Source organism: Notechis scutatus, chromosome 1 (assembly GCF_049901735.1).
Source record: "Notechis scutatus isolate UNSWTSFEM ecotype Mainland chromosome 1, rNotScu1.2, whole genome shotgun sequence".
Taxonomy (NCBI): domain Eukaryota; kingdom Metazoa; phylum Chordata; class Lepidosauria; order Squamata; family Elapidae; genus Notechis; species Notechis scutatus.
Genome location: NC_142009.1, coordinates 319032868 through 319059665, shown reverse-complemented (window position 1 = coordinate 319059665; position 26798 = coordinate 319032868). Strand labels below are relative to the sequence as shown.

Below are 26798 nucleotides of genomic sequence, written 5' to 3'. Positions count from 1 at the left end.
AACAGAACTATTCTATTTTGTAGCACACTCTTATAAATGAGAATTCACTTTTTTTTTCTTTGAAGCTGAAGGACCTCCTGTCCTTCCTGCAAGGACATTTCCATCTGCAGAAAACTTTCATGGAAGGAAGAATGCAGTGAGGTTCTCACAAGGTTCAGTCTTCAACATCTTCATTAATGAGAGGATAGAAGGGGAACCTATCAATTTTGCAGTTGACACCAAGCTGGGAAGAATAGCCAACACTTTTTAGAAGATAGGCTCAAGATCCAGAAGCATCTTGATTGACATGAACACTGGGCTTTATCCAACAAAATGCAATTTAGTGGTGAGAATACTTAGGCAAAATACTTTATTTTATTTATTTATTTATTTGATTTGTCAATTGCTTACAAGATAATAGGTATAAGTATATACATAGTTATGAATACATGAAATGGGTACATATAAGAAAAATAAAAGAAACAATAGGACAGGGACGGTAGGCACGTTGGTGCGCTTATGCATGCCCCCTACAGACATCTTAGGAAAGGGGTGAGGTCAATAGTAGACAGTCTAAGGTTAAAGTTTTTGGGGTTTGGGGAAGAAACCACAGAATCAGGTAGAGTATTCCAGACATTGACCACTCTGTTACTGAAATTGTATTTCCTGCAATCAAGTTTGGTGCGATTAACCTTGAGTTTGTATCTATTGTTTGATCTTGTGTTGTTATGGTTAAAGCTGAAGTATTCATTGACAGGTAGGACATTGCAGTGTATGATTTTATATACTATACTTAGATCGGACCGAAGGCGGCGTAGTTCTAGGTTTTCTACGTCTAGAATTTCAAGTCTGGTGGCATAAGGTATTCTGCAACGAGTAGAGGAGTGGATAACTCTTCTTGTGAAATATTTCTGGACTTTCTCAACTGTGTTAATATCAGACACGTAATGTAGGTTCCAGACTGATGAGCTGTATTCGAGTATTGGTCTAGCAAATGTTTTGTATGCTCTAGTTAGTAGTGTGATATTACCAGAGAAAAAGCTACGTAGGATTAGGTTAACAACTCTTAATGCCTTTTTGGCTATGTAGTTACAGTGGGCTCTAGCACTTAGAGCATTAGAGATGAGTATTCCAAGGTCCTTTACAGAGCTTGGATCATGAACAAGATCTTGACTATTCAGCTTGTATTTTATTTTCTGATTTTTTTTGCCAATATGTAAGACAGAGCATTTATTTGTTGAGATTTGAAGTTGCCATTTGTTTGACCATTCTGATACATAGTCAAGATCTTTTTGAAGGGTAGCAGTATTGTCTGTGGTATTGAACAGCTTTACATCATCCACGAAAAGAACGCAGTTGCTCTTAATATGACCACAGAGGTCATTTATGTGGAGTATGAAGAGAGTTGGTCCTAGAACACTGCCTTGGGGGACACCACTATTGACAGATACAGAATTTGATAGGACACTCCCAATTTTGACCATTTGTTGTCTGTTTGACAGGAATGCTTCTATCCAGTTATGCAATTGTCCAGAGATACCATAAGATTTTAGTTTTAGGAGTAGTTTGTTGTGTACCACTGAATCAAAGGCTTTACAGAAGTCTATGTAGATTGCGTCTATTGCTTTGCCCTGATCGAGTTGTGTAGTCCATATGTTTTTACAGTGTAAGAGTTGCAGATTACAGGATAGTTTTTTCCTGAAACCAAATTGTTTATTGGAGAGTAGGTTGTTTGTCTCTTTATACTTTATTATACTTTATTCTTAGGCAAAAAAAATCATATGTACAGGTATATAATAAGTAGTACCAGGCTCAACAGCAGTAACTGTGAGAGGGATCTAGGAGTCCTAGTGGACAATCACTTAAGTATGAATCAACAGTGTGCTGCAGCTGCCAAAAAGGCCAGTGGAGAACTAGACTGCATTAATAGATAGGGATAGTTTCATAATTCAGTGGTACACGACAAACTACTGTTAAAAATAAACTCATACGGCATTTCCGGATCCCTCCATAAGTAGATTACTGCATTCCTGTTAAACAGGCAAAAAATAGTAAAAATAGGGAGTGCTACATCGAACCCTGCTCTTGTTAATAGCGGTGTCCCCCAAGGCAGCGTTCTAGGACCCACACTCTTTATACTCTATATAAATGACCTTTGCGATCACCTTATAAGCAACTGCGTCCTCTTCAACACCACTGACAATGCTACTATCCTTCAAAGTGACCTTGATTATGTGTCTGAATGGTCAAACATCTGGCAACTCCAAATCTCGAGCAACAAATGCTCTGTCCTACACATTGGTAAAAAAAATCAGTACACCAAATATAAACTAGGCGGAATGGCCTCGTTGATGATCCTCACTCTGTCAAGAACCTTGGAGTTCTCATATCAAATGACCTAAGTGCCAGAGCTCACTGTAACAGCATTGCCAAAGAGGCATTAAGAGCTGTAAAGGTGATCTTACGAAGCTTCTCTTCTGGAAATATCAAATTGCTAGCTAGAGCATACAAAACTTTTGCCAGACCAATACTCAAATACAGCTCATCAGTCTGGATGTCAGCTTTGAAATTCAGCTGCCACATTTTTTTTAGAGAGTTAGAGGAGTTGAAAAGTTCAAGGTTATTCTGTATGTCGTATTAAGAATTACCAGTTGCAGTTAATTGGTTCTCGTGATTTGTGAAGTGTAGAAGTGGGAGGAGAGAAGGGAGGACAGAAAGTGGTTTCTGTGTAACGTGCAAAAAAGCTTTCACTTGGGAAATTGCTTTTGACATGCCAGATCTGTTTCTAATAAATCAATTGGAGAGATAACGTCTCGGAGTGATTGATATCATGGATACTTTCTGGATGCCTTACACTGGAATCCGCACTGCATATCAGACATTAATACGATCGAGAGAGTCTAGAAGTATTTCACGAGAAGAGTACTACACCCCTCTGCTCGCAACAGAATAACTATATCACCAGGCTTGAGATTTTGGGCTTGGACAACCTTGAACTACGCTGCCTACGGTTAGACTTAAGCGTAGCACACACAATTATCTGCTACAATATCCTACCAGTCAATGACTACTTCAGCTTCAATCACAACAATACAAGGACACACGACAGATACAAACTCAATGTAAACTGCTTCAAACTTGATTGCAGAAAGTACGACTTCAGCAACAGAATGGTTAATGTCTGGAATGCACTACCTGACTCTGTTGTTACAGCCTCTATCCCCCACTCCTTTAACCTCAAACTAACCACTATTGACCTCACCCCATTCCTAAGAGGTCTGTAAGGGGTGTGCATAAGTGCACCATCGTGCCTACCGTCCCTGTCCTATTGTCCCCATTTATTCATACCTATTTCCTGTATTTTTACTCATGTTTATACTTATATCTATTATCTTGTAAGTTATTGACAGATCAAATGAATAAATAAATAAAATAAAAAAATAGTATCAAGATCATGTGAAGTGTTAGTATTGCTTTATACCACACTAGCAAGACCATACTTGTTTATTTATTTATTGATTTGTCAAGCATGTATTAGATAACAGATATAAGTATAAACATGATTATGAATACATGAAATGGATACAAATAAAAGGGAACATTAGGACAGGGACAGTAGGCACGTTGGTGCGCTTATGCACACCCCTTAAAGACCTCTTAGAAATGGGATGAGGTCAACAGTCTAAAATTAAAGTTGTTGGGGTTTGGGGAAGAAAACACACTTGGAATACTGCATTCAGTATTTTGGTCACCACAATATAACAAAAATGTTGAGACTCTATGAAAGTACAGAGAAGAACAAAGATGATTAGGGGGCTGAAGGCTAAACTATATGACGAACAGTGGTGGAAACTGGGTATAGCTAGTCCCACAAAGTCTAGATATACCCAGTAGTGTGTTTCCATACTTGAGGGGTTGACACATAGAGGAGGAGTTCAATCTACTCTTCACAGCACTATAGAGCAAGCCAAGAACTAATGGATGAAAGCTTAACAAAGAGAGATTCAACCTAGAATTGAGAAATTTCCTATTGGTGAGAACAATTAGTGGAACTGCTTGCCTTCTGAAGTTGTGGGTGCTCCAACATTGGAGGTGTTTAAGAAGGTATTGGACGACCATTTGTCTGGAATGGCATAGGGTCTCCTGCTTGAATAGGAAGTTGTACTAGAAGACCTCCAATTCTATTATTCTGTATATTCACTGCATGAGACATATTTTCATTAATAAAATGGGATAAGAAAAAAATACTTCCTTCTCTAGCAGTATCATCTAATCTGGGTCAAACTGCTCACCCCGTGGTTACTATTATACATGGGAGATGTGGTACAGATTCGTTGGGAATCATTCATAGACATAATTATTTAGATCTCTATTCCCCATTTCTTCCAGGAGCTCAAGATAGCTTTGTTCTTCTCTCTTAATCATTATGCCACACTGGCTCTTCTGATGTACCTGTAGTCCAGAAGACCCCTAATGATGGACTTCCATCATTTCCTGTTTTATTCTCATAATAACTATATAGGCAAGACAAGTTAGAAGAGGAGTAATGACCATCTGGCTAAGTATGATTCAGGGTTAAGGGCATTTGTGCAGAAGGAAATTATAATTGTACTTGCCATATTCATTTCCCCAGTTTCCGTGGCCCCATTGACCACCCATTATAAAAGTGGGGAAATGTTGCTGCTATAAACTACTTTTTAAAGGAAAGAGATGAATTTTGCATATTTATAGCCTGGTCTCCTAAGCAGCAGCTCATTATCTGGATTATAATCACAATACAGCTATCAAATTAATTGCTTGGTCATAAGTCCAATGCAAGTTCAGAATTCAAAATCAAGTTTGTTGAGAAAACAGAAACTAAGAGCAAACTGAGAGTTCACTAGATGAACCTAAATCAAATCCTATGGATTTCCCAAGAGTACAGTAAAGATTTTATTGAGTTGGAAGTTATAAAGACTTTTCTGAGCTCTAAATTGTTCAAGCAAATTCTGATAGGTCCAGCTAAAGACTACAAACATGGCCAAGGACAGCCTGATCAAGTTTTGTTCCATCTGTTAGGTTATACCTGAGTAACCCAGCTATTTCCAGTATCTCAAAATCCTCTCAATGGATGGATTCCATCCATGTTATTTATTTAGCATATGACGTATCATATATAAACTAGCAATATATATTAACATTTCACCTATATTAGTAAAACACAATAAAATATAAATGTTAAAAAGTTTTGTGTTCAAATACCAAGGTATTCTCAATGGATTCTCAATGAGGAGCCATAGTGGTGCAGTGGTTAGAATGCAGTATTGAATTCTTTATATAATTCTTTATTGGCCAAGTGTGATTGGACACACAAGAAATTTGTCTGTGGTGCATATGCTCTCAGTCTACATAAAGAAAAAATAAAATACATTGATCAAGAATCGTAAGATACAATACTTAGTGATAGTCATAGGTTACTAATAAGCAATCAAATCATACTAGGAAACAAATAAAACAATATAAATTGTAAATATACAAGCAACATGATTATCATCATAAGTGGGAAGAGATACTGTATGATTCCGTATTCTTTGCTGTTCTCAAGCTGGCTCACACACACATAGACCCTTACCTGTTCTGACCTGAGCAGAAAAGATGAGAGGATACTAAGATAACTTTAATGATAGTTCATAATATGGTCTTTATTCTGTTGGGAGCTACCTGGGACAGTCATTACAAGCAGCATTGCGATGACAATTTGAAGTGTTGCAGAATCCCAGGCAAGCTCACCTCCGAAAGGAAATTAATGAGAAAGCTGAACTATATTTGCAATCCCTGAATTGGATCTTAATTGCTGCAAGTGGGAGAGAGTTATAGGTCTCTGCAGGGACATTTACTGGAAGTGTTCTAGATTATGTTCATGGAAAGCCAAAGAAACTGAGGGTTGTATTGTATAAAAAGGGTTATTAGTTCCATCTCTCTGGGCATAGAAGGAAGGGTCAGAGAGTGTATTCTCAGGCAAACATGCGTTAAATGGCACCATTAAACTGATTTGGCTGTTGCTTCCTCTCTCATGGATTCTTGGTAACTGACACTTGGTAAGCATTGTTGGCCATTTCCAGTGAAATTCACTGCAAGCTATAGTTCTCAGGATTTATTGATAGTGGAGAAAAATGACATGGTAACACAGAAGATCCACACCCAAGGCAAATAATACAGTTGTGCCTTCTGCTGCAAGGCAAAGTTTTCAATCATCCTCTCTCTCTCTCTCTCTCTCTCTCTCTCTCTCTCACACACACACACACACACACACATATGAAAAAACACTGAGCATTTTTTGACTTGGTTGATCTAGAGTTGCAGATTCTCCCCACTTCCATTTTCCTTCTTTAGTTAGGACTTATTAATGCCTAGATTAACCATGCAGCTGCAGTATCCCTTTCTGAAAAAGAATGGGTCACTTCTTTTCCTAGCAAAATATAATGACCTTTCAAAATTCATCAACCAATGTTTGTGTAGTTGATTTTTCAAGGGAAGTAGAAATTCTCCAGCTATTTCTCAAGAGCACATCTGCTCATGTAAAAACTCCCAAAGGAGGAGTTTTCTTACTATATTTCCATGGGATTCATTGGAAATATGGGAAGTCAATGAAGCTACAGAATATCTGAGAGAGGCTGTATAAGGAAAGATCAAACAGTTATACATGCCTTTTCAGTACCTCATTGTTAAGGGTGTACAAGAATGTTCCATCCTTTGAAGAATGTTGAAATCACATTTTGGGTCATTATATTGAATAAGAAGTAGTAGAAAAAGAAAGAAGAAGAATTTCTCTGCTCAGCACTACTTGAGTTTATTTTATTTTATTTTAAAAATGAAGTTTATCTGAATATAAAATAGAAATAGAAATAAAGAGAAACTGGAGAAGGGAAAAGAAGGGAGGAAAGTGTGAGGTAAAAAGAAAAGGGAGAAAAAAGCAATAACTTCCAAGTTTTGTCAGCAAGTAATGTGGAGGATAAGACTTTTACTTCTTCTAATTAGCAAATTCTTGGCTACCTAGCAGTTCAAAAACCTGCAAATGTGAGTAGATAAATAGGTATCACTTCAGTGGGAAGATAACAGCATTCCATGTGCCTCCATGTATAATCATGGTGGTCACATGATCTTGGAGATGTCTTTGGACAACATTGGATCCCTTAGCTAAGAAATTAAGAGCACACACACACCTCAGAATCACCCAGAACTGGCCAGGGAAAAACTTTATCTTTAATAAATGAATACTAGTCATTTCTACAACAAACTAAATGAAACCAAAGTCAAAGTTTCATTTTTTTTCTGTTTCAAACATCAAGTCTAGATTCAGTCTCCAAGTGGCAAAAAAACCTGGATAATTTCTTTTGCTTAATTAAAATAGTTAATGTTACTTCTGACCAGCTGTACTCACTGTCAGTTGTTAGTGAATAACTGGTTCCACAGTATACAAAAGGGGATGCTGGTTGGAGCTCATTTTTCTTTTGATCCCACAGAGGGCAAAATTCTTCTGATTATCTTAATGCTATCTGAAAATGCATCCAACCTGAACATCTGCATCCAAATCTCAAACAAATTCTAAATGCAGGCTTACATTAATCCAAAATCACTAGTGCCTTTTCTTTTTTCTTGTTTTCTTCTTTCATCCTTTTTTTTTTTCCAATAGGAAATTTGACTCTTAAGTCCTTGGGGCAATGATATGTCATTTCATTCAGAGCTGTGGTTAGAATGCAGTATTGCAGGCCAACTCTGCCAGAAGTTTGATATTCACTGGCTCAAATTTGACTCAGCCTTTCGTCTTTCCGAGGTTGCTAAAATGAAGACTCAAATTGTTGGAGCAATAGGCTGACTCTGTAAACCAGATAGAGAGGACTGTAAAGCACTGTGAAGCACTTGCTATTTCATATGCTTTATTCTATAAAGTGCCATATATGCTGAAAAAAAAAGACTATTTGTTTTTGAGACACATGACAGAGAAGAATACTAAAAGTTGCAGTTAGAATTGTTTTCCAAATGATGATGACCCGGTCTCTGAGGAATAAAGGAGAATGGAGTTGAAGAAGCTAATTCCTGGTGCATGCCTGAGACAAATTTTTTGAGATTTAACTTGCTCTTGAGATCAAACAGAATCACACATTCAGATCTGTATAGCAAGCAGGGAATTACCCAGTGCATCCTTGTGAAATGAAAATGAAAATTTTGCATTCTTACAAAAATCATTTCCAACATGAGTTGGGTTGAGCGCAGAGGGAATTACATAGCTTTGCCTCCCATATCCTGCAGTGGTTTCCTTGTTCCTGAAAAGAAGATGTTTTTTTTTTCCTCATCCAATATTGCAAGGACAATCTGTATATTGGGGAAAGATCAGAGCCAGCTGTATAACTTTCTTGCTCTGGGAGTTGGATTCATAGGTGACAAAAATAAATCTGGACATATTTATTATGACTTAATAGCCACCAATCATATTTGAAGAGAGCTATTAAAACTATTACAATGTCTCCCACTCCAGCCAATTTTTAGATCTCCTATCCTGCACAGAAATTATATTATTTTCAACTGGCAATTGTTTTGGCCTGCAATAAAAACCAGTGTTTTCTTAACCAATTATCATGCCCTTCAGGAGAGCTCCAGCAGGTGGATTCTTTGATGCAATGGCATCTCCAGGATACAAGGGCCAAACTGTTTCAGCCTGGGGTTTGGGGAAAAGGGGGAGGAGTTTGGTGTGAGCATTTGATTGTGTTAAGCCTCCAAATGCATTTATCCTGGCTGTGATTTTAGTGGAAACTATGCTTTAAAAAACTAGTCATTTCTTCCAGTAAATTTTGGCAGCATAGTCTGAAATTACTTTGCAAAGTTGCAAAGTCAGGCCCAGAAGTCCCTAAGAGATAAGATTTTCCCCTTTTACACACCTGTTCTTTTTTTTCTTTTTCTTTAAGAGACATTTCTCTTCACCATAGACTTTCTACAAATCTTACCCAAGCCTTGATTCTTCAACTGTCTTTGGGGAATAAACTTTGCTAATTCACATAGCTCTTGCAATTATCATTTTGATTTGTTGATTGCATATGAAATACATATTCCACCCTTCAGACTTACTTAGAGTTATAAAAAAATTGCAATTGTATTCCAACAATCAGGAAAAAACAACAACAATCAAAACTACCAACTGCAAAGATGATGCCAGAACATAACAGTGGAATTGAAAAACAAAGAAAGAGAATAGTGTGTCAATAGTTTACAAAAATAAAAAGGGCTTTGCTTAGCAAGACAACAGAGTCGATGCAAGGTGAATTTCCTTGAAAAAAACCATTTGAAAAGTGGAACACCACAATAGAAAACAAAAATCTGTAATTTCAGCTCAGTTACCTGGAAAGCTGATCAGTTCCATTTAGATAGCCACTCAGAGACACTTATGGCAGGAATGTAGGCTAATCTTTCTGAGCACATGAATCAGAACTTGTAAGGAAATTAAGTTCCTTCTCCCTTCCGTGATATTTTCATATAAACATGGCATCACTGATTCAAATACTTTTCTAGAAGTTCATTTAATCTCCAGTTGCCAACTGGAACTGAGGCATTTGACTTGAATCGGAACTCAGAAAAAATGGAAATTCTCTGAAGTTTAATGGTCCAAATGAATTTGATTTTTACACGTATTGTTAATGACATCAGACAAATTCTACAATCTGATAATATTACATACCTTCACATAAACATGTCTAAAAGGACTGGTTTTGTGTGTGAGATATTTCAGGAATTTGTACAGAATCATATTCAGTCTCAAAAGAACTAGATTATGGCAATTTGAATCATCATTATTTTATTTTTTAAAAAAATATCCTTTGGCCTCTTCAATGTTGCTTGATACTGTGCTGCCTGAAAATGCTGATTACCTTTGAATGACATAAAGTATATTAAGGCCCTTATACATTTATACATTGAAAGTGATATGTCATTCTTAAAAAATAATAATAAAACTGGTGATCTTCAGCTGCCAATAACATGAGAATGATCCGACTGAGGCATTGGGTGTACATAGCTGAAAAGGGAAGACTTTTTGGATGTTACAGGAAGGATAGATGTGGAATGATAGAAGGCATCAATCACTCTCACAGAAAAAGGCAGTTTGACCTTCTGATGAAAAGGTCACTTGCACACTTGGGAAAAGGTACTGCTGAGAATTTTTTGACTGTTTCCTGGGAAAAATTCAAAAGAGAAAAAGAAACAACAAGCCCACAGTTACTCTTACGTATTGGCTCGATCTAGATCAGTGATCCCCAACCTTTTTTATGCCGCGGCCCGGTACCGGCATCAGCTGGGCGCCGCGGCCCGGTACCGGCATCAGCTGGGCGCCGCCATCTTTTGATGAAAAAGTGCTTCCGGTGACCTCACCGGAAGCACTTTTTCATCAAAAGATGGCGGCGCTAGCGTTCGTGAGCTTTTCTGGGTAGAAATGGCTTTCTACCCGAAAAGCTCACCGAAGCGCTAGCGCCCCATCTTTTGATGAAAAGTGCTTCTGGTGAGCTTTCTACCTGGAAAAGCTCACCGGAAGCACTTTTTCATCAAAAAGATGGTGGCGCCAGCAACCAGTGGCCCGGTAGGACTTGTTCCGCGGACCGGTACCGGTCCGCGGACCGGTGGTTGGGGACCCCTGATCTAGATGATATGACACAAATACAATTCCCTCATTGCAAGTCAGATCTTGTAATTCAGGGGTGTCAAAATCAAGCCTGGGGCCCGTATACGGCCCGCAAGGTGCTTAGATTGGGTCCGCAGGGCCATCCTAGAAATAGTGAAGGACTGGTCCGCAGTGCCTCTGCTAGCAAAAACAGAGCTTGTGACGGCCACGCATGGCCCTCCCGAGCTCCATTTTTCCTGGCAGAAGATTGCAGGAGGCCATCTCAGCCAAAAACAGAGCTCAGGAGCCCGTTTTTGCTGGCAGAGCACTTGGGCCACCACAGGCATCCCTCCTGACACAAGTGATGTCATGTTGGCTATGCCTACTCTGACCACACCCATCCTGGCCCCCTGAGGTCAAACACAACCCTGATGTGGCCTTCAATGAAATCGAGTTTCACACCCCTGTTGTAATTGGATGCTCAGGAGGGTTTTCGTGTCAGCAAACTTTTCCTATTGTATTTCTCTCCCTCTTTTGAGATGTCAGGATGCCTGAAATTGTGTGTAGATGGATTTGTGAGACTTCCTTCCGTCCTCCCTTCCCCTTCCCTTCCCCTCCTTTCCCTTCTCTTCCATTTCTTCTTTTTGTTTTCACTGTTCATCTTGATGCAGACAGGTTTACATACACAGCATGTGGCGTTTTCAGTTCTGTCAGCTGATTTGCATCTTTTGTTCTTTCCTTTTGGATTTGCATTGATAAAACATAAAGCAGGAAAAAACGAGAAAAGATTCAGTAGTATATCTGTTCACATCACTTTGTTCCAGTTGTATGCAAAAATATTCAGAAGGGTCCTTGTTAACATTCAACTCTGGGCACTGAGAACTTGAACAGAAAAAGACTAATAGAATACACTGGAAGTTTATCCAAAGTTGTTTTGGTCTTTCCTGGATAATTAGATGGCTGCTGTATAACCTCACATACTGAGAAGAACTCAAAGCTTTGTTTTCTTTTTTATCTCCAGTAGATAATCTCTCAATGGTAGAGAGACACTGCATGAAAAAAAAAAGGCTGTTTCATTAAAAAGTACAGTTTTGTCATCTTACAGGGCTCAAGAGACATGTTGCTGGATCCCATCATTCTAAACATTTTTTTCTAGTATCCAACCTCCCTTCTGGGGGAAAAGATAATTGAGAAGGTGGTTGTGTAACAACTTCAGAAGACCCTGGATGACACAGATACCCAGTGTCAGCCTTCAAGATCTTCTACTTCTGCTTTGCATCTTTCGGTTGCCATAAGTAACGGGGGGGGGAGGAGGGGGGACAAGTATGGGAAGTGAGGTGGTAAAACTTAGCATTGTATAAACTGAGGAGGGGGGAGAGTGCATTCTTGCTTAGGTTTCTATTTCTTGCTTAGCTTTCTTTTCTCTGCACAGCTGCAAACCTTTATCAAAGTATGCCAAGGTCAACGGACAGAAACTTCATCACCACCTGAAGATGTCCACATGATGATATTCACAACTTTTAATTGGAAGAACCATTTGAACTATTGGGGGTGGGAACATTTCCATCACTTTGTATATGTGATTTACGCGCCTATTTCCTCAGATTCAGAATCTTCTTGTTGCTACCACTTCATATCCAGTAAAAGACATCTTTTCTCTAATTAAAAGAGTCTAAGTGTTTCTTTCTTGGATTTTGAATGGAGCACCAGCTGATACCCAGACCCCTGTTGATCAGGATTCGGGCCTGGGTAGAATTGGTTGTACTTTGGATGATGGCCATCCTTGCTCTGCTTGACTTCTCTGCAGCTTTTGATACTTTTGACCATTATATCCTTATGGACCAGGGTGGGTGGATTTCACTGTATTTTGCTGGATCAACTCTTTTCTTCAGGATCATTACCAGTCAGCAGTGACTGGGGATGGAGAGAGATTCCACTTTTGGAATTTTTTCTACCTACTATGCCATAGGATCCAGTGTACTTTTTCCTCTTATTCAACTTTGGATGAGCTCACATGTTGCCAATTATACATCTCTTCCTCTGGTGAATTAAGTGATGCTGGTGATGTCTCATCTAAGTGCCTGGGGACTGTGAGGGCCTGGATGAGGTTTCAACTGAACATTGGAAGCTTGAATAACTCTGGATTCGGGGTACTGCTGCTTTTGGAATATACCATCTTTGGTGCCAGGTGTGATACTTAATGGGGTCCTATTAGACTCATGACTTCTGCTCAAAGAGCAGATGTAGTTATGAACAGCTTTGTGTGATGTGCCAGTTGCACTTGTTCCTAGATCAGGAGACTGCTTATGGTCATTCATGTCCTGTATCCTGGTAACTCCTCAATGGACTCATGTAATGTGTTCTACATGGAGGTGCCCTTAAAAGAGTATCTGGAAGTTATGAATGTGCTATCATTTCTATGACTTTTTTTTTGCCCATGAGACAGATGTCTTGATTCCTATCTCCAGTAAGCCATAAAAAACTGTTAAAATAATGTTATTATTCTTATTAACAGCAGAATTGGCAAGGTCATTTGGATGGCAAGGAGTCTATAATGGAGGATGGAACTGAACATTAAGTAGATTCTCTCTGGAATTATTAAAGGTTCCCATCCTTGGAAATAAACAGTGGTTTTTCAACCAAATATACAAGGAACATCATTTAAATTCTACATCATGTATTTGATTCAGCATATTGCATTTGATTCATGTTTCATTGATGGTATGAGGACTTCTGCTTTGGGTATGTGTGGGGTGGACTAGAATACCTCTAAGGTCCCTTCTAGCACTATGATTCTATGATACTTGTCCATTAACTTGGAACAGAATACTTGTGTTAGGTATAGATAATCTTTGACTTATGATCCTAATTGAGCCCAGAATCATGGCCATAAGTCATGATGGTCATTAAGCAAGCCATAATGTGACTAGCCTGATTTTACAACATTTTTTTTATGGTGATCATTAAGTGAATCCATGGTTGTTAAGCAAACATCTCAGTCATTAAGCAAACCCATTCTCAACAATGGGCGTTGGCTGGAAACCAGAAGTAAATGCTGGTTTCTTTCGGGCATAAGCAGACCCAGATTTGAAGAGTTTAAACTAGCTATCTTATTATTCTATTGCCTATTTCACAGGATTCTTCCAAGATGGGCAGTTCATCCCTGAGAAAGATTAGATAAGGTTCAACAGCATTGTGGGGGAGGGCATGGTTGGACCTTGATCTTTTGTTTCTATGTAAGAATTGCAGACTAATCCCCTGTTTGACCCCTCCTCCTTACAGGGACAGTCTCTCTCTCTGACAGTTTCTGTTTAATAATAATAATAATAATAATAATAATAATAATAATAATAATAATAATAACAACAACAACAACAACAACAACAACAACAACAACAACAACATCACAGTTACGTGGCTGTGGGGTGCTGCAAAGGACTGAAAATATGGGTCAGACGCCAAGCACCCCAAAATGCAAATGCAAACATGGGAGAGAGTGACTATTAGAACTTCGAATCTGGATTGTATCTATTTTTGGCTCCATCTTAATTCCAAGTTAGTCAAGACCTCCTGCAATATTCTACTAGACCACATGAAAAAAATACTGATCCATCAAGCATGCAAATACATTCATATAGACAACTAGCTTGTCAGGAAGAAATCTACATCTTAACCATGGGTATCTAACCTTTTGCCTTTCCTGGGCCACTTTGAATGAAGAGGAATTGTCTTGGGGTACATATAATATATATTATAGTTAAGGTATATAAATCACATAATAATGTTAAAAAAATATGAACTTGTGAGGCCACATCTAATGTCCAGGCCACATGCAGGCCATGGGTCATGGGTTGGACATGCCTGATCTAAACCTTTTTTCCTGATTTGCTCCTTTTTATTCCTCAGCATTTTATTTACAGACAAAGGGAAGCACTTTTTACACAGTACAGAGCTACCTGGTAGAATTCATTGCAAGATGCAGAGATAGTTACTAACTTGGATGGCTTTAAAGGGGGATTGGATAAATTCACAGAGGTCAAGTTTGTCAAGAGTTATTAGACTTTAGACTCATACTTCAAGATCAAAAACAGTTCTTCTGCTTGTGAAGACCTCAGAGGCATCTCTGAGAAACAAAATGGTACATTAAGAGGGGCTTGGCCTGATCCAGTAAGGCCAATCTTACGCTACTATGTTTTTATGCTCTTATTTCCTGATTTAAAAGCACATTCAGTCAGGCGAGTCCTCAATTACACCTTCAAATGGTAGAGCCCAAGATATGAGTTCTCTCTCCCGTAGTCACATTATTTCCCATTCTTCACTTTGTGTACCACACATAGCATAATTCCTGGTCTTGTGAATTTGCATGGATCAGTAGCACAAAAAGATACATTCTTATGGGATCCCTTAATGCTCCTTTTGTTCAAAATCTACTCAATTACTTCTTTTGAACAGGGAATATGTCTGAGACTAGAATCCCTTTTTAAAAGTATATTACCTTTGTTATTCTAATAAGCTTCGTTGCCTTTTAAAATGTATAAAATTCCCCTATTTTTAGCTCAAATGGCTTAGGTTAATAAATGAATGAAGCTTAAAGGAAGGAAAACAGAAATTTTCAATGTTGTTGAAAGAAGGAAGAGTGTCCTATAGGTTGAATCAAATTGATCCGCAAATATTGTCTCACATCATCGATGGACAGATGACATCTCAAGCAAGTCCTAATTCAATCAGAGCTTAGCTACAAGGACACCAATTAAATCTTAAAGAATTCTGAGTTCAAAATACCAGAACAAGTCTCATCTCGTGTATAATCGGAAGATCTGGGGTTGCTGGCAGTCTGTCAGTCTGTCCCCAAGCTCTTAAAAACATCACTCCCAAATTATAATATTTAATTCTACCATTAGGGGATTAGCAATATTTGAAGAGTAACCACACATACACACTATGTTTAATTATTTCTAATTTATTAAAATAAAATAGACTGTCCATGTGACAATTCTTCAAAGCACAGAATTTGCTAAGATCACAACCTACCTAAATCAGCCAATGTGATTTTTTTTTAACTCAGCCTAATCAGATAGGGATAAGAATCACCAGGAAGATGCTTATTTAATCATGAATTGGTCCCTTTTATTATTTTTTTCTCCTTAGAAGTTGCTCCCTTGCCTTGGAAATGCTCCTATTGGATGAATGTGCTTTTTCTTCCTGTGGAAGTCAGTGGAAGAGAACAAAGACCAGGTCATTGAGGGTTCTAGGAAATTGCTTTATAAATATAGGTAGTCCTTGTTCTGTCTTTAATTGTTGGCTGAATATAAAGACAGACAGGCCAAACTCTACAAAGGCTTCCATACAAAGTTTCTTTATTGGAATCACAAGGTATCCTCAAGGTATAACTCACAGTTATGTCGAGATTCATCTTAATGTCCAACTCTTTGCACAGATGACTTCATAGTGTAAAAGGATAGTGATCTTTCATCCCATAATGCTGGAGCAAAGGGTGGGACACCAGCACACTGCTGGAGTCCAAGCAGGAGTAAAGGAAATCCCCCAACCCAACCAAGGGTCAATTCAGTGACCAATCAGGATTACAGATGTAGCCACATGACATGAACTACATTTCCCATGATGCATTAACTACATTTACCATGAGGCATTCCCTTAAGGGGACAGCTCCCAATTCTAACTTAACTATCTCAATTCCCAATTACCTATATACTGTCTGGACAGCACAGTCCTCACTTAATGTCCCTAATTGGAACCAGCAACTCTGTCAGCACGTGAAGTTGTAATGCAAAACATCATGAGAACTCCTGGCTTAGTGATTGTGGTCATTAACTGTGGTTCTTAAGTGAGACATCATGTGACTAACTTGTGGCCTCTTGTCAGCTTCTCCATTGACTTTACTTATCAGAAGCCGGCTGGGAAAGTCACAAATGGCAATCACATGACCTTGGGAGGTCATAATTATTGCAAATGTGTGATGGTTGCCAAACACCTGAATCATGATCTCATAACTACATGGATTCTGCATGGTCATAAATGCAAGGATTGGTCACAAGCCAATTTTATAAGGACTGCTATAGTTTTGAACAATTGCTAAATAAAAGGTTGTTAAGTGAGGGCTGCCTATATAATCAAAGATAAGATGCCCTGTGTGTGACTTAGCTAAGTTTTATTTAAAGAAGCCCGTGGTTTGTTTTATTTTAGCTGCATATGACTATTTCTAGGTCCTCTGTAGTAGATGTATTAATGCAGTATTTCTTAACCTCTGCAACTTTAAGATGTGTGGACTTCAACTCCCAGAATCTCCTATGGTGACTGGGGAATTCTGGGAACTGAAGTCCACACATTTGAAATTGAGGAACACTACTTTAATTAATGGTTCTCACTGGTTCTGAGAAAATTATTTTTTTTTTTTTAAACCCACTTGGAAAAAGGTTTTGTGTAACACCACAATATTTAAGTGTATATATGAATAGATGTACAAACACATCTGGTTCTGCCTGGCTCTGTAAAACCGGTCGCTCTGAAGAGCAGCAGACATAGAACCGGTTCTGTGTCTGCTGCTGTTTGGCCCACCTGCTCACCCGGGCTCTTACCTGACCTTTATTTCCTGCTTTTTCAACCTCAGCTGCTTTGCACGGCACAGCTGAGATTGAAAAAGCAGTAAAAAAAGTGCTTTTTGAAACACTGCGCACCTGTGTGCAGCGTTTATCAGTTTATGTCATTTCTTTCCTGGAACAAAAAGAAATATCTGCACTTCTCTTGGTGTTCTCTCCTGAGGTTAGGACTGCCATTAATGACAGATTTATTGATTTATTGTCAAAGGATGAAAGCTGGAGCAAACCACATCAAATGAGAAGAACATCTGGAAGCCTCACCAGAAGTTCGGCTTCAGCACTTGGCTGATGGATGCTATTTTAAGCCCTCCCAAAACAGTGCTATGAAAGACAAAAGTGTTACTCCTGGGGGAATTTCACTAGTGTCAATTCTTACTGACACGATGCCTCAATCAATCTTCCCCTTACACTGTGAAAGTGGTGATGGCTAGATGTGAGGATATGGAGTTCAAAGTTCTCAAAAGATAAATTTCAGCCATGTTTAAATCCACCCCCCAAAAAGAATGGCCACTTCTTTGACATTTTGACAACTCGACTGACAGATAACTGTTTTACTCCAGACTGACAACTTCAATGCCCTCCTAGTTTAATGCAGCAGAGAAAATAGAACTCAGTAACAGAGAGTTCTGGAATGAATTTACTTACAGTATACGTCTACCCTTATTGACTTGATTGCTGGTGAGCCCAAGCCGTTTTCAGCTTTGCAATAGTAGCGCCCTCCTTGATGTCGCTGTATGTTTGTGATCCTCAGGGTCTCATTAAAAACACTCGAATCTTGAAACCGGTCAGAGGCACTTCCTGCTGTTTTTGTCCACCTGATCTGAGCAAGCATCAAAAAAGAATGTTACTTTAGTTGGCCCTTCTCTTCTTTTTGTCGTGACACAGTAGCACACACAACATTGCATTTAGAGAATATCAGGTATTCAAGTAGCAGACATGGAATTATTTTACTAAGATACAGAAAAAGAAAGCTATGTATGACTAACTCAATGTAATTCCATCAAATATGGGCTAATTATGAACAAATTTAGACTTGAGAAGAAATAAAAACTCAGTTTGTTTTTTAGGATGTCTAATATCATTTGTTTTGTTATTTACCATTTTGAATTTTACAGCAATGCATGGTCTAAAAACATTCAGAAGAACTAAGTTTTCTAGAATCAACGTAACACTAATTAAATGTATTTCATTAGTTACCAAATTTTATAGGATTTCCCTGTTCACATAGAACTAAAATGAGTCTTTTATTGGGGAAAAAATGTGCATTAGGAAAACAGGATCCAAACTTTTTCATTATAAATAAAATTGCAGATTTTTTCTGTGGCTAAAAAAATAACACATTTAAAATTGAATAGAAAAATACATAAAATTGGCAGGGTTCACATGGCAAGGATTTAGATTGGTCTGCTTATCAGCTTCTTAGGCACAAAAGAGATTTCATACAGTATCTGTAAAACTTTGTGGTTTCGGCAATTATTGAACACATGGGATTATATGCTAACTCTCAAAGTTTACAATATCATAGTTTTCTAAAATGATCTATGAATTTGTGTGATTCCGCATTAAAGAGTAAAACCAAATAACAAATAAATGACACAGCAATGAGAGTAAGATTTTGACAAAGAGCTAGACCCATAGGCTTAACTATCTCTCAAAACTCACTCCAGGGTTTGCTCCCCGTTGTAGACTTATGTGATGTGAGCTTTAATTATACTCCTATCTTGTGTTCAAAAGAATGCATTACCTTCTGGATTCTAAGATGCTCACGCACCAGTAGTGGGATTCAACATTTTTTACTATCGGTTCTGTGGGCGTGGCTTGGTGGGCATGGCAGGGGAAGGATACTGTAAAATCTCCAGTCAGATGTGGTATTTGCCGGTTCTCTGAACTACTCAAAATTTCCACTACCAGTTCTCCAGAACTGATCAGAACCTGCTGAATACCACCTCTGCCACAAACCCTCACAAATGATTGTAACCACAATTCTAACCCATCCTCAGGAATAGCAGTGCCTTCCAGGAAATGGAATCATCTTAAACCTTTCTCTTTTAGAAACATGTCAGTGTGATGACCCAGGATGGGATACAAAACAAACACAGTCACAAAAACCCAGTGAAGCCCCTTTAATTCCTTCACTTTGCTTCCAAGCTCCAAATATCCTTGATGGAAGACAAAACCTCCCACACAAACAGTTACAAGAAGGAGGAAAAAATCAACACAAACCAGGCAAGATAAGAGCTGGAGAACATCTGCAGATAACAGAACACACACTGGGAAAGATGCCAAACTCAGAGAGGAACATTAGAGATACTTCCACGCTTTATTTCCAGCGTTCGCCTGTATGCATGTCCATCCTCTTATTCAGTTGTCACAGCTGCAGCCCATGAAGAGGATGAAGGCCCTCTCCTCCCGAGTACACCATGTATCTCCCTCATCCTCTCCTCCCTGCGTGCCCTAGGATGGAGAGGGGGTGGGCCTGGGTCTTCCTCTGACTGCCCAGCCGGCCTCTACCCTTCCCCAGCCTCCTCTATAACTTCGGGAGCCACACTTCCGTTCCCTGTCGGCTGTTTCTCCTCTCCCTCAGAGTCAGTCTCCACCAGGGGCATGACAGTCGGCTTTGCAACAATGTTTACGACCACAGACAATCTAATAAAAATTACCACCATGAGAAACATTACATCAAATATTTTGTATTATCTGTAACTTCATAAGAGACTTGCACAAAGCAAAGTTAGTCAAGCTGTGGTTGGTACACCCTATCTTGGTAACTCTCACTAAAAGAAAATCAGGCGTCAAATTCTTAGTCCTTCCTAAACCAGATAGATGGGTTCTGCCAAATAATTCAGCATATATGTGATACAGCCAGCCTTAGAAGAGGGATTCCCCTCCCCCATCCATATTTTAGATTGTCAGCATTTTCTATTATTAAACTTCTTGTCATAAACAGTTTTAAATCATCTGAACAAGGAATGTCCTGTCGGATAAATGCTTAATACAATATCGGAAGGTTTGTGGTTTTTTTCCTCCGTTACTCGACTTCTCCTTTGTGCATGTCCTACTAAATGCATGAATGGCAACTACAACGTGGAATAACCGCTGAGTTTTAAAGTTTAGCAGGTTAAAAATTGTGAAATTATTCAATGAAGCATTTCATTAGCATTTTTTAGAAATCCAATTTGTAAATGGAAGGGAATCCAGGTTGGTGATTTACCTGGATTCTTAAGTTTTGGATGACATAAAATGGAGTTTGTGCAGAAGAGATTGGTTCGCTTGTACAGTGATTCTCCACCATCCATCACAAATGGCCATGGAACCAGGCATGATGAGTGTTCTGACCAAGGCTTTCTGAGACGGTAATTAAGCACATGCTTAGTTAAAACAACTCTTGTTTTATTTCAACACTGGGAATTATTTTCATTCCTAGCTGGTAATGAATCCAAAACAGTCCCTTCAAGATAAGCATCCACCTTTCTTTCCTTTGAATTGCTGCCAACAACTAGAGTGCCAAATGAATTATTAAAAAAACAAACGAAATACAAAGTCCACACAGAGCTTCAAGGATTAATCCAAACAGAATGAACGACTTTGCTTTCTACAAAGGTTTCTTCACCTTTGCCTGTCCTTTATACCTTATGGGAGGGGCAATCACCTCCAAGCCTTACTCCAGAGTCACCCCTTTTGTCTCAGCTGCTCTTGCCTTCTAGCAGTTCTGCGCACATGTGCACTGGGAACAGGCTCCCAGTGTTCCTCTGCCTTGCTGCTGCAAGACTCTGGAGGCTCCGGAGTCAGCACACCACTCCCAGATGGTCCTAGCCCCATCTCTGCATCGGACGCAGGACCCTCATCCAAGTCCTCTCCAGACTTCCAGACTGGTCCCCGTTCATCCCCACTATCCAATTCTGCTGCCATCTCACAGGTTGTTGGTGAACCACAACAATGAGTTTGGCCTACAGTGATTTAATTTGTAGCCTCCAGAATGCCACTGGTGGATGATTATTATTCAGCAGATACTTTGGAGAGATTTTGAAAGGCACAGCCAAAATTTTAGAGGAGTCATAAGGAGTTCTAGATATTATTTCCAGTCCTCTTATAAAGCAGAAGTATCTTCACTTGTTTATATTTTCCCCACTAAAAGTGCAAGGATTTGATTCATTTTATTTACATTATTTCATTATATGCCATTTTATCAGCACTGATGTGTAGTGACCTCATGGGTAGACCTTATCCAAGATGATCTATCACCAACCTGGCCCCTTGGGTTACCTGCTGGTGCACTCATAACTGCTGTAATAATCCATCCACTCAGCTGCTAGTTATCCTCTTCTCTTTTGTTCTGTGTTTCCCAGCATTACAAGACATCTCAAGAGAACTAGGTATTTGCAAAATATGTCTAAAATAACATAATTTGAACCTAGTCATTTTGCTATTAGTGAGAACTATGAATTGATTTGTCCTATCATCCAACTTTTTTATATATTTTCATTGCTACATATGGCATTAGTAGTCTTCTTCAACAATTTAAATGCATCAGTATATTTTTTTCTACCCAGTTTCTACAGATTCCAACTTCTTTCACAGAGTGTTGAAGGAAAATAATTACCTATATGATTTTGCAAATCAAAACATGTCCTGATATTTGAATATATATTTTAAGATGTTTATATTTATCATATCAAGTGCTACTCAGTGGCATGTATTTATAGAATGCTGATTCTTTTCCTATGGATAGTCAATCCTAAAAGGTAAAACTATTCACCAATAACTCCTTAGCAATTCTAAAGCAGGTTCCACTATCTGGAATGAATATATAAATTATAATTCTGCTATCAATACGTTTCTACTTCTTCAGAGTTAAACTTTTGCTTCCAGAGAGTCTAACAGGAAATGGCATTACTTGCAATATTCTGATCTTTGTAGGTAAGACACATCACAGTTGTCTGATTCCCACCCACAAGCCCTTCATGTCTGCTCTACCAAGCACTAGTCTGTTGTGTATTTTTTGTCTGCTTGTCCCTTTAATACTGATGGTCACCGTTTTAATATCTTCATTATCAGTTCTAAAGCTCTTTGTTCTATTTGTTGTCATTAGTTTGGTCTTTTTTTTCATATTTAAGTTTAGTACCATTTTCCCACTATTCTCCTTGATTTTTATTAGCAGACCTTACATATCCTTTGCATTTTCACCTATTGGAATAGTGTCATCAACATGTCATAGGTTATTGATATTTCTTCCTCAGTTTTAGAACCACAATGTCTTCTTCCAATCCAGGTTCCCTTAATTCAACATACAGATAGTCATTGACTTACAACCATCAATGGTTGTATGTTGTATGTAATGATGTTCAAAGTGACAATGGACCTCCTCAGAGATATTAATGAACTGTTTTAGGAGTTACAATGGTTGTACACATATGCTGCCCTGTAGTTACATGATTAAATTTTGACATGTAGCAGTCAGTTCATCTTCACTATTGCTTGCAGTGTCCTGTGGTCATGTGATTGTATTTTTTGCTGATTTATGATAAAAAAGGGGAGGAAATGGAGTTGCTTAATGACTCTGATATTCAGTTAATGAGTGTGTTCATTTAACAACAATAGTAAAAACAAAATAGCCATAGCTTCAAATTTGGTTATGTGATATCATGACTTGTTACTGCAAAAGCTTATCATTGTAAGTCGTGCTGTCCCACTCATGCACACGCATGTGTGCACATGCACACATACACATACTCACGTACCATGGGTGTAAGGAGTCTTTATTAAGGCTTCCGACGAGCTTAAATTGGTATTCCCCAGCAATTCCCTGTGCCGGCACCAACTCAACCCCAATGAGTTCCACAGGCCACTCAAATGAAGCCAACACTAGGCAAAAGCAAATTCCCAAGGCAAAGGAAAGTTCCAAGACAAAGGCAAATCCATGGTCAAAGGCAAGGGCAAAAGCTGAAGAGACCCAATCCAAAGTTCAAGGCAAGAACACACAGCAAGGAAAAGAACACATTGTTCCCAGCATCGTCTCCATCTCTCTGCTATGTTAAATAGCCAGTTTCTGGGTCAGCCCATCAAGAGGGGTGAGGCTGCCTCCTCGTGAATAATCTGGCTGACCTTCACTGCTCCTGTCTTTCCTCTGCCCTATGTGTTCTCGAATCAGGTGAAGAAGGCAGTTCCTTTTCCTCATCGCTGACCAGCTGCAGTTACATGGTTTCCCCACCTGAAGCCTCAGGGCTGTCCTTCTGCAACTGTAATTCAGCCAAATGACTCTCAAATCACTGCTCGGAGCCATTGACCAAATCCTCTATTGACATGCGTGGAACTGATTCATCCTCCTCAGACCTGCTATCTGGGAAAGTGTCCAGGGGAGTCATCACATAATTTCAGGCTCAGTTATATCTGTAAGTCAAGAACTACCTGTATAAACTGAATAAATAAGGGATGAGTATATAGCCTTGTCACACTCCTTTGACAATCTGAAGCCAAGCTGTCTCACCATATTATGCCTATACTGTGTACAGATTATACCCGACGATGTTGAGATGTACTAGGAATCTTATTGTATTAAGCATATTCCACAGCATAAGATGATCAACAGAAAGAGCTTTCTATAATCAACAAAGGGCATAAGGACTTCTTTTTTTGGTATTTTTTTGGCTTTCTCAATTATCTAACTTGTATCAACAATCATGTATCTTATTCCTCACCCTTTCCTAAAGTCATCTTGAAATCTATCATGCTCATTTCCATGCAGGTTTCAAAACTGAGTTGGTTGATCCTAATAAGCATTACTTTTGATACCATGTGGGATTAAGGTTGCTGTAAAATTGTTAGTTTCTCTTTTGGTATTAGAATGCAGATTGAATTCTTCTAATCTTTGGTCTATACGGATAGTCATGACTTCTTTTAATATGCTGCTCATTGTTCAAATCTGCTGGCATGATTTAAATACATTGAATTCATGGGTTCATCTTCTGTTGCTTATCATTTTTCTGTTGGGATTTCATCAATTTTTGTAGCCTTCCAGTTTGGCAATTTGTTAATCTAACATCACGGATATTATTGGATTGTTCTTCCTGTTGCTTTGTGTAATCACACCGGAGAACATTTTAATGAATCTTTTAAATCCATTCCCATTGGTATCTGCTTCAAATTTGTTATATATCTCTACCTTTCACAGATTGTAAAGATTTGCCACTATAGCTGACTTTCAATCACTTGCACAGTTTACAACATCCTCTTTTCCCCCATTAAATGCAGAAATACATGTTCTGCCTCGAGACACGTAGAAAAGGAAATCTATGAAAGACCATCATTTCATATTAAAACCCTGGGGTTGGAACATTTGCTTATTTACTCTTTCCTTTGAAACCCCAGGTTCCACAAACTAAATATTACACTACTAAAATAATTTTGAAGGAATTTATTTTGTTTGGAATCCAACTAAATGTCTGCTAAATTTTGTAAACTAACATCTACCCTCTAATATACTGTAGAAAAGAGGAATATATATAGGTCAACGCAGAGTACTTGTTCACCATTGCAAACTGCAGGATATAATGTAAATCAGTTTGTAAATAGTTGTATAGACAGAAAATGTCTATTGCAAATGACATAGCATGAAGACACTGGTGGTCCACAGAGTATAACAGTACAGCTGACCTCTCCTTATCACAAGATCATGCAGAGAGAATGATAAATACGTAAAAGTAGCATGAAGATCTGTTATATTCCTTGATTTTACATGGAAATCACTGCAAAATAACCAGGACCTTAAATCGCTAGCTTAAATCAAACATGAATACTGAATGATTGCAACAGTAAATCATATTTAAGTTGACAATACTGATTGTTTAAGGTAGGAATGAAGAAAAATGATTTTCATTCAATATAGAAATCATGAAGGCAGGAATGTATATCAAGAAAACATGATACCGTCATTCTCAAGTAAGGCTTTTAGTGAGCCTAAAGAAGAGACTTAGAAAGAATGTTTCCACTGCCAAAGGATATCACAAGCAACGTTCCTCTACTTAATATCAAATAGTCCCATGTGACTCCAAAGAACATTTTAGTAAGCACAATTCTGCAATTCGCTGCCATCACTTGTGATGATACCCAACAATTCAAACTTGACTCCTGCTAAATTCATGGACACAACCATGCAGTATTTTGCCAACTTCATGGGAGTCGTTTGTCATTGCCTTCTGGGATTTTTGGTCTTCACAGACTTGTTTATAGTCCGTTTGGGGATCCCTCATCCAATTATTAACCTACCAAACAATATGTCAACCCTGAAGCTGACCTGACCAAAGCCATTTTGCCACTTCAGTGTTGCCACACTGGAACTGAGGGATAGGGAGTGGGGAATAGAGATAGCTGGGATTTTGTAACCATAACAAAATACTTTTTCTTGGGAACCAAGGACATTTTCACACTTGGTCAGAGAGAGGAGGAGAGATATTACCTGGCAACCGAACTGCACCTCGATTGGACCATGTGACTGATTGGCAAAAGGGAAAAAAAAATACTTTTAATAAGGTGAAAACCAGGGAACCTTCAAAGTCGGTTTTCACCAGATCTATGCCAATATGATAAATCCAATAAATCTATTATTTGAGGAACCTACCTGCCTCGGAGATTTGCTTGCTATGGATGTATTACTTGGAACCCTGACACAATATCTGTAAGCAAAGAAATACTGGCCAGGTGCTTGCACCTCACTGGATTGGTTTTAAAAGGGGATTAAATAAATGTATAGACATCAGTACTGTACAAGCATCAGTACTGTATAACTCATCATGCATACTGCACCTTGATTCACAGACTATATACTTGCAATTAACAGTAAAAGAAGTCTAGTATTCTAGAATCATAGAAAGGATCTTGGAGTCCAACTCCCTGCCCAAAATGTCTCCAATTCTGGACAAATATTATTTTGTTAATGATTATTTTAAACTAGCTCAATACCCATGCTTTGCTACAAAACTATGTGGTCAGGCTTAGTATGTAAAACTAACTTACTAAAATAACTAAGTAACACAATAACCTTTAATGTTTTTTAACCTAATACAGTTAAAAAAGGAAAAAAAAAGAAATATTAAGATATTAAAAATTAAAATAATAAAGATATTAAAACATGTGGGGAAAATATCCCCCCCCCCAAAGGGAAATAACAAGAAAAATAATAATATCCCTTCATACCCAAGAAGTATATTCAATATTTAAGAACTTATCATTGTCTCTTAAAATACACCCCATTTTCTATAAACTCCATTCTAAATCATCAGTTCTCCTTATTAATCAGCAAAGGTACAGCAAAAATTAGCAAAAATACCTAACAACATAAGTATATAATCCCCCTTTCCATTTAATGTAAATCCTCTCATCCCTCTAGTTAATAATCAAAATCTAATCCCAATTAACAACTGAACGCTACAAAAAATTAAAAGCTATTAAACATGACCAGAAATAGTAATCCCTTATTGTCAGACCCAAAACCAGAGATGAGACAGTGAAATCCAATCAAGTTCAATCCTTTATTTGCTTAAAACTAATGGACAAAATCTTGCCAAACTAAAGTGATAACGTTT

General features: G+C 38.3%; 1 protein-coding gene across 3 annotated transcripts in view; it reads right to left on the bottom strand.

The window, feature by feature from the left end:
- MDGA2 (MAM domain containing glycosylphosphatidylinositol anchor 2) overlaps window positions 1-26798 on the bottom strand; it is a 584772-nt gene that overhangs the window by 310042 nt on the left and 247932 nt on the right. For 2 of the 3 annotated variants that reach the window (XM_087952462.1, XM_087952461.1), the window contains exon 3: window positions 17866-18040. In XM_087952462.1, the coding sequence (XP_087808588.1) occupies window positions 17866-18040 (175 nt within the window). The remainder of the gene's footprint in view (window positions 1-17865; window positions 18041-26798) is intronic. The other variant, XM_087952463.1, reaches the window with a different exon arrangement.